This window comes from Zingiber officinale, chromosome 5A (assembly GCF_018446385.1).
Source record: "Zingiber officinale cultivar Zhangliang chromosome 5A, Zo_v1.1, whole genome shotgun sequence".
NCBI classification, from domain to species: domain Eukaryota; kingdom Viridiplantae; phylum Streptophyta; class Magnoliopsida; order Zingiberales; family Zingiberaceae; genus Zingiber; species Zingiber officinale.
In genome coordinates this window covers 128,777,345-128,794,780 of record NC_055994.1, presented here as the reverse complement: position 1 = coordinate 128,794,780, position 17,436 = coordinate 128,777,345, and the positions used below count along the sequence as shown (strand labels likewise).

The following is a 17,436-nucleotide window of genomic DNA, read 5'->3' as shown; positions in this document are numbered from 1 at the left end:
GAGAAATATGTCAACTTTATGCGATGAACAAGATTTCTGCAAGAAGATTGCCTGCAAAGATTCAATTTTTCTTCAAAATCTCAACTTTTGATGATTTTTAGCAACTTCTCTAAGATGTCAGTTAAATCGATTTAGATTTCAGTTCGGAAGCTGACAAGTTAAATCTCAACTGTGCGTTCTTGTCCTTTTAGTACTACGCTTCCTTTTAGACTTGAAAACGGTTTTCTATCCACCCTTTATCTTTCGTTTCCTCTGATTCAGCTTTTGTTTCAGATTCTCTCAAAAGAGTTAGAAGTGTTCATGGGCATTTTGTTTCTAAATAATGATGGGAATAAAAATGAAACAAAAGTCGAAAAAGAAGATAAACTCAGCATAAAGTGTTTTTTTTTTTTTTTTTTGCATAATGCTATAATAGCATGCAGCCGAAGAAATACATCTTCTCCCTAATATTTCCCTTCGTGATTGAGGAACGAAGTCCTTATCCAAAATAAGCTGTGGGAACCTTGCATTTAAGTTCTGTATCGTATCTTTGAACCAATGGAAGAGAGCCACATAGGCAGAGGATATATTAAACATGCTTAAACAATGAAGCAATGGACAGTACATTTTTTTTTTCACAACATACATGTTATTGTTGATGGAAAAGATTGTACATGAGAAGGAAAAAAAATCACGGATGAATTGATGCACCGATGGACAGAATTCATTACTGATGATGCTTGATGATCAATATTGAAGCAAACAACTACCATGAGGACGAAGCTAAATATTCATGCCTTCCCTTCCTCTCAAGTGACAACTTCTTGGCAAAGTTAACAAGCTGTTCCCTGTTCGACATTGTTGCTCCCTCTCCATCCACCACCGGCTCCGATTGCCCAGTCTCCAAGTTCACCCTCGACACCGGCTTCTCCAGCAGATTCTCCCCAATCCGAACTAAATTGTTCAAGTTCTCCTTCGTCGAATTATCCACCGAAGCCTCAACGCCAGTCAAAGTATCGGCCTGCCATTCAATCTCTTTAGATAAAATCGATCGACTTGGCGCAACTTTACAGAGGATCAGTCGATTACCTGTATGCGAAGGTAGTGGCCCTCACTTTCCAGTGCCTGGAAAACGACTGACGCATGGATATCCACCATGCCCGAGCTCGCCTGCGTGAAAATGTCGAGGAGGGGCGTCTTCCCTCTGTTGTACAACCACCCAAGCAATCCCCATCGAGCGCTCTCTTGGGCACTATACCTCTCCTCCTGCTTAGCTTCTCCAGTCCCGATCGAGATCACCAGAAAATGACTGTAGTCCACCGGTTTATACGACTCGAAATCCTTGTTCGATTTCAGAATTTGCTTCGTCACTTGGTTCATCGCGACTAAAGTCTATTCACGATTAACAACCACATCTACATATGAGAATTTGATAATAAGTTAATGGGTAGATTATTTAGATGTGTGTGCGTGGATTATATACGGGGTTATTTGCCGCTACGCCGCCGTCGATGAGGTTGAAGCTCCTCGTGTTGCCTTGATCGTCCCGGATCTCAAAGCAATGGCCTGGGAGGTATGTGGGGGCGGCGGAGGTGCTGATGCAGATGTCCGATAAACGAGCATTCTTCAGAGGAATATCCTGTGTCTGCGGAAGAAGTAGGCACGATCATCACCTATATCTATCAACTCATTTGGAGAAAACAAAAAAAAATATTATTAAGATGAATTGATCTATCATCCATCTCAACCTCAAATGTTGAGAAGAAGACGGGCTGCAGAAGTTTGATGTCAAACGTAGGGATGACAACGTTGGTCAACGTTTGACTTAGTTTTTTGTCGCCTAAGAGTTCTTGAATCTTGGAGCGAAGAAACTTGCCGTCGTATCTTGGTCCAGTTAACGCATCCAGCAGGTTTAATGCTGGATTGAGGCATCCGGCCCTAAAATAGAAAGAAAAACTCATGGATTAATTTTGATTCCTATATATAAAAGAATTGAGCAGATATATAGCTAAAGATAGAAAGTAAAGAACATGAGATTATCGACATAGTTTCGATTTTTTTTTCTTCGTCAATTTCTTCTGCAGTCCTGTAATTTGTGTATTTTTGTGATTCATGTCATAGCTACTAATTAAATTTATTCTAACCTGTGCTGTGGAAAAATCTTGTCACAGTTTTGCAGGTAGAAGTCAACGATATCCTTAGCGGCAAAGAGTGGCTTGTTGTTCTCGTCGGGAGTTGCGAGCATGGTGGCGATGAGCCCGCCGGTGCTCGTGCCGGAGATCACGTCGAAATAGTCGGCTATTCTCGCTTCTCCTCCATCAAGCTCCTGCAACACCAAGAATCAACTTCGACCTCTCAGAATGCATTCAATAATTCAGCAAGGAAAAAAGAGCTGCAAGCATATATATATTCTCGATCGAATTCACACTTGAAGTTGCTTTTCAAGAAACTCGATGATCCTGGCGGGGATGAGGCCGCGAACACCGCCGCCGTCGATGCAGAGAATGGTGATCCTCTTCCCACAACACGGCGGAGGGTTATTTGAGGTAGAGGCGGCTGCAGTCGAATTGCTTGTCATGGTACAAATTTAGTGACGCTGGGCAGAACGAATTGAGTAACAGGCTAGAAAGGAACCAAAACAACGTTTGTTAATAATAGAGATGAATCATAGTGCAATTAAATATATATTTATATACACTCTATAGCCTAACACTAAAAAGGAAAGAAATACTATTGACTTTAATTCCTAAAGTACTCCTACCATAAAAGGAAATTTCCTAATCGAAATTACCAAAGGATTGATATAGATAAACTTTAATCCATAAATATTAAAAATATTACAATTATCTTAAATACTATAAAAAAAAATAAAAATTATTAAAAATAGTAAAAAAAAATTCATAAGCTCTAAAAATGGCCTAAACGGTGATTCCAAGTAAAAAATTATCACCTTTTAAAATTCGGAATTGGGGAGATTGAGGAGATAATTAACTGGTGATGGTTTGGTTGCCTGTGTGAAGGAAGATATACAAAGAGAATTATGAGATTTTTAAAAAAATAAAAATAAAAATACCGTTGCAATATGAAATGAAAAATTATTGTTTCTGTAACCGTTCTCCTGCTTGAATTGGAATATATTAATCCAACGGCCTTAAAAGTCTTTTCCTCCATAAGGCCGTTGTTTGTTTTGATCCATTAAGTAGTTGTGTCGGATTCGACAGAATTTAATTCATCTAAAAATAATTTAATTATTCACTTAAGTGATGCGTTAGATAAACAGCACGTGCGGAACGTGTGGAGATATGGATCTACCATTCCAACTTTGCCGGACGACTTAGTTAACAAATAAAAGGTTAAATCAATCAACTATTTTTTTAAAAAAAAAATCAGGTTTATTTTAAAATACTGAGGTGGAAAAAATACCATACCATAAACCCTAAAATTTCTATCAACTTTATTTTAAAATACTGAGGTGGAAAAGTACCGTACCGTTGAATTTTGCACTTCTTTAGTCATATTCTTTATCAAGTTTTAAAATTCTCATAAACACTAAAAGCCGATCCTTTAATTCCCCTCCATTAATTGCTAATTATCCATCGGGATGTCTATATTTGGAAATGTATCAAAATAAAATGATGATGATAAAGTTCATTAAAGAAGATGATGGTTTGGTTTTAAGAGACAAGGATAATTCTCGAGGATTCAAATTTTATACTGGATCTTATAACTTTTATAAGATTTCTAAGAATGGGATTGGATAGATTAAAATAAATAGAGATAGCACGTGACTGAAATATAAATTTATCATGATTATAATTATAAATTTATTTTATTTTGATCAGATGGACGATAAACTTACCTTTTTTTTTCTTTCTATAATACGTATGTAGATGTAGATGTAGATTTAGATTTGGATTTAGATTTTATACATTACCATAAAATTAAATTATGATTTACTTAATGATTTGTTTAATAAGTATTTTGATCAACTTCAATTTTGTACTAGGGATGACAATGGGATAGGACGGAAATGAATTTGTCATCCCCATTCCTATCCCCAAATTTCATTCCTGCCTCCATTCCTGTCCTCATTCTCATTTTTTCTAATTCGGAAAATCTCCGAACTCGAACTAACGGGGATTAAATTCTCATCCCCGAAATTAATTTTATACTATTATTATTTTACTATTAGTATTAATGATAATATTAATATTAATATTAATATTAATAATAATTTTATTATTAATATTTTAATATTAATATTATTATCAATATTATTTAATTATATTATTATTAATATTTTAATAATAATAATAATAATATTATTATTATTATTATTATTATTATTTGAGAGTGAATTTGGAGATCAGGATAGTATCCTCGTATCCATTCTGAATCCATCCTCATCTCTAAAATAAATTCCTGAGCCCATCCGGATTCTGTCCCCATTTTAATTTTTCCCATGAGACTCTAAATCCGTAAGGAAAATTATGATCCCTACTTTGGACAGCTCTATATGGCATGCTTCTATGGCAATTAAATTAGTAACCCTAATATTCATAAATTGATTATTAAAGTCAATTGAGTAGTGTAGGTGCTATACTGGCAAATTTAGTTGTTGTTTTTTTAAAATTAACTTAATTCATTTTTGTTTTATTTTTATTAAATATAAATAAATTTATATTTAAAATACAATCAATAAACTTAAATATTCTTCAAATAATATCCTTATACAGGTCGTTTGACTTTTCTTCAAAATTTATAAATTATTTAGAGCTCTTTATCATTATCATCATCCCATAATAATTTTTAAGAATATATATATATATACACACACTGAATTATCAATGTTGCATAGGGTAAAATGCTTGAACTCATTTGGTTCTAAGTGAATCCCTCGGTAACGTGGTGAACTTTTTACTTTTCGACATTGCCTAATGAAACTCATTTGATTTTAAATACATATTTATAATCAATAGATTTCACTCCTTTAGACAATTCTATAAGTTCCTAAATATCATTATTTGTCCTAGCCATTGGATTCAGGTTACAAAAAACGAAGCTATCATCAAACCATTCATTTCAAACGGCGGCTGTCCCATCGGAGATAACGCCACCATCATACACTGACAAAAGCGAGATCGCCATGTGTCAGCAGGATATGTGTCACATTTAATGAACGACCCTTACTGCGCGCAGTGCACGTGCTTGGCAGTAAAGGAGAAGATTCGGTATGGATTCCATGGGAATACAAGGCACGGGCAAGAAACCGCGGAACGGATGTAACGAAGAGTGTGAGCCGAGCGGATGAGCATCCCTAAGCCAGGCCGAGCGGACTAGTATAGCGGCTGTTACTCAGTCAGATCGGCAGTCCAGTCAGTCGAACTTCGCCTCCTTCGACTAGACTTGAGGGGGAGGCGAGTGATCCGGCGGTGAGAACGGGGGACCCCCTTTTCGAGGAGTCAACGCCACGTGGAAGTCAGAAGGCCAGGTGGCCGATCGGATAAGGAGGGATCGACCGGACGATCGAGAAAAGGTGGGAGCGGTAGGCCGACCGGAAAAGGGGGGCCGACCAACCGGACAACCGACCGGTGTCTGACTGATGACAAAAGGTGCCCCGGCGGGAGTCGGGGTTCCGACACTCGCTGAACAGGATCATAGGGCCGAGCGGATGGCACGCTCGGCCGAAGACATAAGGTGGCATACTGCGAACAGTCTCCACATAGCACATTACCGAGGATCTCCCAAGCATACCAGTGCATATGGAGGGCCAGACGTGAGGTGAGTGCCGGCCGGCCGGACGCCCCGGCATGGAGCGGGGAGAGAAGGACAAGGAACATCTTCTGACAGCTGTCATGCTCTATGACTAGGCCATACTCCAAATCTGGCGACAAGGTGTTCTGCTGTCCCATCGAAGACATGCCTGGACTGTAGCAGTATGATGTCAGGTAAGCTTTCTGACAAACGCATATCGAGGTATGGGCTAAGGACACGTATTTGCCTCGGTAGACGTGCGTGAGCTCTTTCACCGCTCTATATAAGGAGCCTTATACTTCGCCGAAGGTACGCGTTCTATAATTTTTGGAGCCACTTCTTCTTCGTTCGCTTACCTGACTTGAGCGTCGGAGGGTCGCCGCCAGGAACCCCTTCCTGGCCCGACTTCTGTGCAGGTTCGTCGGAGGTTCGTACGACTAGTCGAAGATCTACGTCAGCGACTCGGAGAGCGTCACATGCCCAGCGTCCGTTGATTCAGCATTCGGACAGGATCAATTTGGCGCCGTCTGTGGGAACGCTCCTGCATCCGAACGGAAGCAATGGACGAAACTGGACGACAGCACACGGTGACGCTTTCCACGGAGGAACTCGACGCTCTGATCGAGTGGAGGGCCGCCAAGCTTGTGGAACAAAAACAGAAGGCACCAGCCGAGCGGCCTGAGCAGCAAGCAACATCAGCATCGGGTGACCGAGCGGAAGCACCCCCAGCTACAATTCCATTCCATCGGGCTCTATTCCGCACTCCTGAAGCCGCAGCAGTTAATCGTGATCGAGGATCATCCTCAGATGAAGTACCAAGACGAGACAGTAGAAAAGGCAAAGCCCCCCGAGCGGACGCCTCTCCCGAACGGATCAACCGTCAATTCTCAGAGGCTATTCTACAAGACCCTCTGCCAAAGCACTATGTGCCCTCGGCGATCGGTGAATACAATGGAATCACCGACCCGGATGATTAATTGGGAAAGTTTGATAACACGGCTACTCTCCACCAATATACAGATGAAGTGAAGTGTCGGGTTTTTCTTACCACCCTCTCGGGATCGGCCCAACGGTGGTTTCGGAGACTGCCGGATGGATCTATCTCAAGTTTCAAAGACTTCCGAACGGCCTTCCTTCACCATTTTGCAAGCAGTCGGCGCTATCAGAAGACTAGTGTTAGTCTGTTTGCCATCAAACAAGAAACCCGTGAATCGCTTCGAGCTTACATCCAGCGGTTCAATAGGGTGGCCATGGACATTCCTACAGCCACCTCGGAGACCATGATGAATGCCTTCACACAGGGCCTTGTGGACGGGAATTTATTCCGTTCGCTCATTCGGAAGCCACCCCGAGATTACGACTATATGCTACACCGAGCCAACGAGTACATCAACGTGGAGGAAGCCCAAGCGGCACGAAGAAAGGAAACTCCAACCGAGCGGGCTCCCCCCGCCGAGCGGAAGACCGTCGAACTCCGACGTTAAAAATCGAGAGACGAGCCGGCTTCTATAAACCCGCTGAGCGGAAGACCGTCGAGCTCCGACGTTAAAAATTGAGAGATAAGCCGGCGTCTATAAACCCACCGAGCGGAAGACCGTCGAGCTCCGACGTTAAAAATCGAGAGACAAGCCAGCGTCTATAAACCCACCGAGCGGAAGACCGTCGAGCTATGACGTTAAAAATCGAGAGACGAGCCGGCGTCTATAAACCCGTCGAGCGGAAGACCGTCGAACTCCGACGTTAAAAATCGAGAGACGCGTCGGCGTCTATAAACCTTCCGATCGGCAGATCGTCGAGCTCAAACTGTAAAGATCTACGTTAAGAGGCGGGCAACCAGAGTCTGTAACGCCGCCGGACGGATAACGTTCTGCGTGATCCTCGGCTGTAAAGGCCGACCCATGATCGGGCCTACCAATAAGGCTAGAATAAAGGCAACGTGTGGCCGAGCGGATCCCTTATAAAATATACTTGGCGCAAGAAAATTAGGACCGAGGCAAAAGTTAAAGATTGGATGCTAGTCGAATAAACAAATAACAACAGAAGAGAATTCATTTGCGTCGAACAGAGGAAAGACAAAATTTATAATAGTATTCGCCCCGAACGGCTAGCTTACAAAAGACAGTAAACACTTAAAGAAAGTTCATAAACCCTTCATGCACTATCATCAAAATTAAAGAGAGAATCAGGGATGGAGCCCATCATGACCGCCAGATCTTCGGGGGGGGGGGATTGACAGCTCGGTGGGTATGTGGCCCTTGGTCTTCAGATATTCGACTGCCACTTTGATCGCCTCTTCAAAAGTTAAGGACAGCTTGTCGCTGAACTTTTCGCCAAATTCATCCGAGCGGACGAAGGCTTTGTGCACTTCCGCCGACCGACCGGGCTCCCCATCTTGATATTCTTTGAGCGTGACTTGGGAAGCGTCAAGGGCAACCTGAAGATCTTTCAAAGCCCCTTCAGATTTTGCCTGGTCAGCCGAGCGGCTCTCTCGTTCAGTGGCCAGCAAGGCGTCCAAGTCCTTCACGCGCTATTCTAGCCCGCGGTTTTCCACCTTCATCAAGTCCATATCTTCGATGGCCTTGAGCTTCCGGGTGGTCGTGAGCTTTATTTCTTTATCGCGTTGCTTGACCAAGGCGTTGAGCCAAGTTACTTCACCTGCCAAGTCAGAGGATCTATTCCGCTCGGCTTCCAAGAGCTTCTTGGCCTTCTCCAAAGCAGCCGTGGATTGTCCTCTGCTTTCGTTCGAAGCTTTGAGCTTTTTCAACTCGTCCTCCAACTCGGCCAGGCGGTTGCTGATGGCGATCTGCTCCACCCAGTTCTGTGAACGGATGTGATCAAGTTAGAAGCTAAACTAAATTAGCTAACAAGACAAAGGATATACCCTAGTCGCCTGCTGCAAATTGTTGTCTCCTAGTTGGCTGGGGGTCATTGTTGGAGTGTATACTAAAAGCCTAGCTTTTGGTATAAACATTTATCTAGAAATAAGAATCACATTGGTCAAATGTCTACATTTATGATAAATGTAGTTGTTCAATTAATTTATATTATAGATGACATGGTGTGTGGTGTCACACACAGAAGATCATGTTATCAGTACCTTATAAATTATAAACAGTAGCTCACGACCATGATGGAAAGGAACAAACCATTGGAAGGTCGTAGTGTAATTAGGTATTAGTTTATCTTGACTATATAATTACACTAGTACACTCAGAGTGTATTGAGTAGGACCATTTGAGGTCGTTTCTTTTATACTGATTTTATAAAGAAACAAAGACCTCGGTTATTATGGAAGTGTGTGCTCTTAATCCTAATATAATAACAAGCACATATATTTGATATGTATTTCTTTAATTTATCAATGGGTGAGATTTAGTTCGATAAATCAATAAGCCCGATAAGTTGGGAAATGATATCACTTATAGTGTGTGTTGTTGATTATAAAATGAAACTGTGTCCTAGAGATACTATGTTGATAATGTCCTCAAGAGGAGCTCATAAGGATTGTCATGTTAAACCCTGCAGGTGGACTTAGTCCGACATGATAATAAGATTGAGTGGTACTACTCTTGGACTAAGATATTAATTAAATGAGTTGTCAGTAACTCACTTAATTAGTGGACATTCGATATCTTAAACACAGGGAGACTAACACGCTCATAATAAGAAGGAGCCCAAAAATGTAATTTGGGATTGGTGCGGTAGTTCAATAATAGTTTTCTAGTGGAATGAATTATTATTGATAAAATTAAGTTGTGTGTTCGGGGCGAACACGGGATGCTTAATTTTATCGGGAGACCAAAACCAATTCCTCCTCTCGGTCCCTATCGTAGCCTCTTATTTATAGAGTACTATACCCACCTATACCCACCTTCTATACCCACCAATAAGGGGGCCGACCAAGCTAGCTTGGGAACCAAGCTAGCTTAGGTATAAAGTTAGGGCCGGCCTAACCCAAGCTAGTGGGGGCATGCCAAATTAAATTAAAAAAGAATTTTAATTTTAATTTTTATTATGTGGAAGAAATAATTTATTAAAGAGAATTAAAATTAAATTATCTCTCTTGTAAAAGATCTACAAAAGATTAAAGAAAGAGATTAGATCTCTTTCCTTATTTGTAGATTGGTGAGAGATTTTATTTTATCTTTAAAAATTATTCACATGTTGTAAAATTAAAATTATGGAAATTTCTTTTTATCAACCATGAAGAGATTTTTGAAGAGAAATTTTAATTTTAAAATTTCCGGAAACAAATTAGGAAGTTTTAATTGTTGATTGAAACTTGTCCAATTTGTTTTTCATGATGTGGCCGGCCACTTGAATTTAATTGGGGAAATTTTATTTTATTTTTCTCGATTAAATCATGTCAAGGAAATTAAGGAAATTTTATTGTAATTAAATTTCCTAATTTGCCTAGGCCAAGGAATATAAAAGAAGGAGTGAGGGTGCCTTCATGAGACACAACCCTCTATTATTTCTCTCCCTCTTTTGTTCCTTGGTGTGGCCGGCCATCCTTTCCCTCTCTTCCTCTTGTGGTGGCCGAACCTCTCTCTTCCCTTGGAGCTCTTGTGGTGGCCGGATACTACTTGGAGAAGAAGAAGAAGAAGGAGAGGAAGCTAGCATCTCTTGGAGCTTGGTTAGTGTTTTGATTTTCTTCCTTGGTGAAGCTTCTTTCTTTGTGGCCGAACCTAGCTAGGAGGAGAAGAAGGTGGTTGGTGGTTTCTCATCTCGGAAGATCGTTGCCCACACAACGTCCGAGGTTAGAAGAGGAATACGGTAGAAGATCAAGAGGTCTTTCTAGAATGTATAACTAGTAGTTTTTCCTTTTCCGTATCATACTAGTTATTTATGGAAATAATACCAAATACAAGAGGCTTACGATTCTAGTATTTCGAATATGTTTTTCGAAGTTGTGTTCTTTTGTTTTATTTTTTCCTTGTGATTTGATTGTTCTTTTCGGTTAACCTAAAGTTATTTTAGGAAATTAAATATTAGCTTTCTATAAAAGGTTTTGTCTAGTCGGTGGTGGTTGCTCTCATATCCAAGAAGGCCATGTGTCTCGCCACGTCAGTACTGGGAACCAATTATGGAAATTAATATTTAATGGAATTAATAACTTAAGGTGATTTGGGTCGAACGTGTTAAGTTCCGCAGGAGATCCAAGTCAAAACCTAAAAGAACAAATAGATTAAGTTTTGGATCAAACGTGTTAAGTTCCGCAGGCGATCCAAAATTTAATTTAAAAGAACACATGGTAGCTAGGAAAAGGTTCAGACCTTTGTACAAAATTTTTATACAGTGGAACCTCTAGGCTTTCCGAGTAGCAACCAACAGTCATAAGAGAGATGCGAAGCCGAGCGTCCTCCCAAGCTTTAGCCAGAGGACCTGTAAGGGTGATTTGCTGTTCGGGAACCGCTGGCCAATCGGCAGCCAATAAATATTCCTCCGACGGAAATCGCAGTCAGTTTTTATCAACCGCGGGCCGCTCGGATCATCGTGGGGCGCAGTTGCTATGCCAGACGGCTCGCCAATTGTGGAAGGATGGTCGCCCAATCGTCTTAGGCAACGCAGGGTCCGAGGAGGACTAGTAGGCGACACCTCGGAAACAGCCCGGGCGGAGCCGAGCGGCGTAGGGGTGCTCTCAATGGAAACCGCTCCGGAGATCAAGGGAGCATCATTACCTCGCTCGGAACGCTGCTCATCAGATGGGGTCGGCTGAGAGGCTTGCTCTTGCCGTCTGTGTTTCCGAGTCGCTAGAGGAACCTTATCTGCCGAGCGGCCCTCTACCTCGGCTTGAGCAGAGGATGCGATATCGCCTCCAGCCTCGTCTAGAGAGACAAAAGCGGTTACGGCTTCGGGGACCATCTGAGTCCCCTCACCCCCTCCAGCTGCTGAGCCAGCCAGGACCAATCCCCGTTCAGCGATCTCCTTATTCTTCGCTGCCTCAATCTCAACGGCTCTCAACTTTAGCCGCTCGGTAGCCTTGGCGTACCACATGACTTCGGATGCAGAAGCAAAGAATAAATCAGTTAGAACAAAAGAAAGAGGACGATAAGAGCACTTACTCATGTTGCAAGGCAAGTCGGCGGGGACTAGGGACAAGCCGAATATATACAACACTCCCGGAAGAAGCAGCTTATCGATGTGGTAGCGTTGGCCGACCAGCCGGTCGGCTACATGAAGATAGGCCGGATCGCCCCTAAACTTGCCGAGCTCCGGTTGTGCTGGCATCGCCGCCTGCCATTTGATACGGAAAGCCGGTGGCTCGGGGAAACGCATATAGAAAAAATGCTCCTTCCAGTGTTTGTTGGAGGTTGGCATATTATCGAAAAGAACAAAACCTATCCTAGATTGGAAAACGAAGGTACCCCACTCGGCTTGCTTAGGATAGTAGAAGTAGTGGAAAATTTTGGGGTCCAAGGGGATGCCGTTCAGTTTAAAGAGAATTACCACCCCGCTCAGCAGCCTAATGGAGTTCGAAACTAGCTGGCCGAGCGGGATGCGGAAGTAGTTGCATACTTGTAAGAAGAATCGATGTGGAGGAAATCGCAGCCCAGCCAGAAATTGGTCTCGGAAAAAGAGAACGGTGCCGGGCGGCGGTTCATGAGGTCGGTCGGTGGGTGTGGCTAATACTATGTGGTGGTCGGCGGGGAGTTCATAGGTCCAAGCGAGGCGCAGTGCGTCCTCCTCGTCAAACCGGCTCTCCATGGTCGTGTACCAAAGACCAGGAGCACCGGCGGTAGGTTGGGAAGTGCTAGTCATGGACGAAAATAAAAAAGAAATGCAGGACAAAAAGAAAGGGAAATCAAGCAGGGAAGAAAGGTGGCAGAACGACAAGGGCAGCTAACAGAAAGCGTAAAGGAAGGAGGAAGTGAAGAAAGGAAGGGCTTACGAGTAAAAGGGTGATCGAAAGGGGTTGTGAGGTCGTCGGAGAGCTGAGAAACGGAGTCGCCAGAGCAGAAGGAAGCAGCAATGCGTCAAAATGCGATGGAGCAGGAAGGCGGCGGAGAGAAGAAATCGAAAGCTTTATAGCGTTGGCCTCTTATAGCCCTAGCCGTTGGATTCAGGTTGCAAAAAACGAAGCTATCATCAAACCGTTCATTTCAAACGGCGGCTGTCCCATCGGAGGTAACACCACCGCCATACACTGACAAAAGCGAGATCGCCATGTGTCAGCAGGATATGGGTCACATTTAATGAACACCCCTTACTGCGCGCAGTGCACGTACTTGGCAGTAAAGGAGAAGATTCGGTATGGATTCCAAGGGAATACAAGGCACGGGCAAGAAACCGCCGAACGGGTGTAACGAAGAGTGTGAGCCGAGCGGATGAGCATCCCTAAGCCAAGCCGAGCGGACTAGTATAGTGGCCGTTACTCAGTCAGATCGGCAGTCCAGTCAGTCGAACTTCGCCTCCTTCGACTAGACTTGAGGGGGAGGCGAGTGATCCGGCGGTGAGAACGGGGGACCTCCTTTTCGAGGAGTCAACGCCACGTGGAAGTCAGAAGGCCAAGTGGCCGATCGGATAAGGAGGGACCGACCGGACGATCAAGAAAAGGTGGGAGCGGTAGGCCGACCGGAAAAGGGGGGCCGACCGACCGGCCGGTCGACCGGTGTCTGACTGATGACAAAAGGTGCCCCGGCGGGAGTCGGGGTTCCGACTCTCGCTGAACAGGATCATAGGGCCGAGCGGATGGCACGCTCGGCCGAAGACATAAGGTGGCATACTTTGAACAGTCCCCACATAGCACATTACCGAGGATCTCCCAAGCATACCAGTGCATATGGAGGGCCAGACGTGAGGTGAGTGCCGGCCGACCGGACGCCCCGACATGGAGCGGGGAGAGAAGGACAAGGAACATCTTCTGACAGCTGTCATGCTCTATGACTAGGCCATACTCCAAATCTGGCGACAAGGTGTTCTGCTGTCCCATCGAATACATGCCTGGACTGTAGCAGTATGATGTCAGGTAAGCTTTCTGACAAACGCATACCGAGGTATGGGCTAAGGATACGTATTTGCCTCGGTAGGCGTGCGTGAGCTCTTTCACCGCTCTATATAAGGAGCCTTATACTTCGCCGAAGGTACGCGTTCTATAATTTTTGGAGCCACTTCTTCTTCGTTCGATTACCTGACTTGAGCGTCGGAGGGTCACCGCCGGGAACCCCTTCCCGGCCCGACTTCTGTGCAGGTTCGCCGGAGGTTCGTACGACTAGTCGAAGATCTACGTCAGCGACTCGGAGAGCGCCACGTGCCCAGCGTCCGTTGATTCAGCTTTCGGATCAATAATCAATAGATTTCACTCCTTTAGACAATTCTACAAGTTCCTAAATGCCATTATTTGTCATATATTTCAACTCTTGCTTTATGATTTCGATCCACCCCTTAGGATTAAAGTATTGTTTAACTTCTTGGGAAAGATGCAGGATCACTTTCTAACTATATGTCAAACTTATGTTCTTGAAAATAAACATAATCAAAAGAAATCATGGATTTTCTTTCTCTAGTGGATTGCCTTAAAGGAATTTGTATTTAAGGTAGTTGGGTACTTTTCAACCATGTGAGGTAATATCTTAACCTAAGTGGAAGGTCCCTCCATTTGTATTGGAGGTGACACAGAAATATAATGGTTCACTACTCCCACTCAATGTTCAATTTTAACAATATAGGGTATAGATATCATACCACTATTTGTTGCATTTATAGTAACCAAATAGATAACTAATGTTTTTCTCCTCAAAAGATATCTCCATAATCTTAGTGCTCCCACTGTCCTTGATAAATTTGGTATTGCCCGTCTGAAAAATAACTTATTTAAGGGGTTATAAAATTCAAAAGTCATAGACTTTTAGAGTAATCTACAAAATGACAGCTAACAGTTCTAGAGTTCAGTTTCCCTTTGTAGCACTATAATGCCAAGTTTTAGCTAGATAACCTCAGACGTGTCAATGTCTAATTATAGCATATCTAGTATAAGGTTTTAGCTACTATGTTATTAGATACTCTATTAGCAGGTACATTGTAGTTTTGAGTATCTCACTTCATAAAGACTCTAGTAAAAAAAAAAAGAAAAAATATTATACTTTTTATCATAATTTTTAGGGTTCGATTTCGTCGCTCAGTTATACTATTGAGACTAGGAGTCTCAAGCAGGGTATATTAATTTAGATACGATTCCACACTCAGAATGATAATTCGCAAATAGTCGAAGATGTTGTTCACATGATATGTCATATTAACTATAGTAATGTTAGAATTGCAATACATCATATACAAACTAAAGGATGTATTTACAATAGAATCTAGCTTATATCAATCTCTAAAGCGCAATAGAAAATGAGATAATAGCTCATGAATCGCTGGCCTGAATCCATTGCTATGCTATGACCTCTTACTTATCGTCGTAGTATCCCGCAAGCGCAGTGGATATCTTCCACAGGATTGAGCCGGCGAACACATTCCTTCTCAATGGGGGAGAAGAAGTTAGAAGATGAGAGCAAGGTTCAGCATGCCCAAATGAACCTTATCTCTTCCCTTTTATACTTGTCCCAACCTATGGGGACTATCCACCATAAAAGCTCATGTCTCATTAACAACCCATCAATGTTAATGAATCGAGTTATTGGATCTACACATAAAATCCACATACATGTAATCCAAACCATCTTTATATGCTTGAAGCATTAGATCACTTAATTAGGTTTAGTTGTGTGTGTGTGTTAATCAAGTGTAAGCCCAACCTTATGGAGATTAAGTTCACCTATGTGGACTCAATTGGATCTAGTCCACCCATGTGGACTTAATCCTACAATCTCCCACTTGGGCTATACTTGATTCCTTATACACCATGCAACCCCTAAGTTGAGCTCAACGTGCCAAAATTTATGAGTTAAACACTCCTTTAAACAATCTCGTTCATTAAACTAATTAGTATAAGACTAAGGAAGTTATAATTATTATAACTGTAACAAGATCCAACAGTAATCACAGTACTAATATCATTAACGATATAGATCAAATGTAGATGTGTAGTATAAAAATGACATACAATGTGATCTACAAGTGTCCATTCTCAATAAGTCTTTTTTATGACCCTAAAGGGATCCAAATCATATTTATCAGAACCTTATGGTAAATTGCAATAGTAAATCATGATTCAACTTTATGACTTCAAATGTAGTCTACATCATATTTACAATAACAAAATGCAAAATCGCAACAGTAAATATGACATCCATATGTCAAAGCAAGTCAAAATCATGCATACATATAAGAAAAACTGCAGTATATACAATGAGTAAAAGTTATATGTTCATGAACATAGAGTATCACACAAAATACAGATTCCTACACAATGGGTACTTCATCAAAAGAAAGAACCCCCATATTCAGCACATGCTGATGAAACACCTTAGGTGGCAAACCCTTGGTGAGTGGATCCGCTAATATGAAATTTGTCCTTATATGCTCTATCATTATTTGACCACTCTGAACTCTTTCTTTAACCGCTAAAACTTTATGTCGATGTGTTTAGATTTCGACAAACTGCGGTTGTTCTTGGAATATAATTATGTAGTTTTGTTATCACAGTTGATCCTCAATGACCCATCAATGCCTCCAATGATCTGTAATCTTGTGATAAGATTTCGTATCTATATCCTGTGATTCGAAGCTTCATAGCAGGCTATAAACTCTGCCTTCATAGTAGAAGTGGTTATTAGCATCTGTTTGATGTTTTTCCATGATATAGCTCCTTCTGCCAACATGAAGATATAACCTGAGGTGGACCTCCTGCTATCCAAGCATCCAACAAAATCGGAGTCTGAATATCCAATGATCTCCAGATGACTCAATCTCCAATAAGTGAGCATGTAATCCTTCGTTCTTTGTAGATACCGCATAAACCTCTTTATGACTTTCCAATGCGTTGGTCCAAGGTTCATCAAATATCTGCCCAACATCCCCACAATGTACACAAGATCCGAACGCGTATATACCTGAGCATACATCAAACTCCCTACTGCTGATACATAAGGGAATTGTTGCATTTCCTTGATTTCAAGTTCATGACGTGGACATTGTTGTAAGTTAAGTTTATCACCCTTTGCCACCAAAGTGTTGCTGGGAGCACAATTTTGCATGTCATACCGAATGGGCACCTTTTCTATATAAGCCTTTTGTAATAATCCAAATGTGTACCTCAAACAATCACGAAAAATCTGTATACCTAACATAAAAGATGCTTCACTAAGATCCTTCATTTCAAATTCACTGGATAGAAATGACTTGGTTTCTAACAGTAGACTCATATCGTTGTTTGCAAGCAATATATCATCCACGTAAAGAACAAATATAATGAACTTGCTCCCACTAAACTTAATATACAAGCATTGATCAATTGGATTCTCCTTGAAACCATATGAAAAAATCACTTGATCAAACTTTCGGTACCATTGATGAGATGTCTGCTTTAAACTATAAATGGACTTCCTTATTTTACATACTAGGTGCTTTGAGTCATCCGACTCAAAGTTCTTCGATTGCACTATGTATATAGTTTCTTCAATGTTTCCACTGAGAAACACAATTTTAACATCCATTTGGTGAAGCTCTAGGTCATAATGAGATACAAGTGTCATGATTATCCTAAGGGAGTCCTTCGTCGAAACTAACAAAAAGTCTCTTTGTAATCAATGTCCTCCT

General features: G+C 41.9%; 1 protein-coding gene across 1 annotated transcript; it reads right to left on the bottom strand.

Annotated features, from left to right (window-relative positions):
- Positions 1–745: 745 nt before the first annotated feature.
- Positions 746–2,557, bottom strand: LOC121980002 (patatin-like protein 2). The gene is made up of 6 exons (XM_042531975.1): positions 2,408–2,557; positions 2,124–2,305; positions 1,728–1,917; positions 1,463–1,624; positions 1,069–1,371; positions 746–1,000 (listed from the first exon to the last, which is right to left on the bottom strand). Exons 1-6 carry the CDS (start codon positions 2,555–2,557, stop codon positions 746–748), a joined length of 1,242 nt encoding a protein of 413 aa, XP_042387909.1.
- Positions 2,558–17,436: the final 14,879 nt, after the last annotated feature.

What these genes read in the sequence shown, in the direction of transcription:
- LOC121980002 (XM_042531975.1), bottom strand. Translation starts at nt 2,557, where the DNA reads ATGACAAGCAATTCGACTGCAGCCGCCTCTACCTCAAATAACCCTCCG. An exon ending in GCGTAGCGGCAAATAACCCC is followed by an intron (nt 1,372 to 1,462) that starts GTATATAATCCA and finishes AATCGTGAATAG; the next exon opens with ACTTTAGTCGCGATGAACCA. An exon ending in GCCACTACCTTCGCATACAG is followed by an intron (nt 1,001 to 1,068) that starts GTAATCGACTGA and finishes ATTGAATGGCAG; the next exon opens with GCCGATACTTTGACTGGCGT.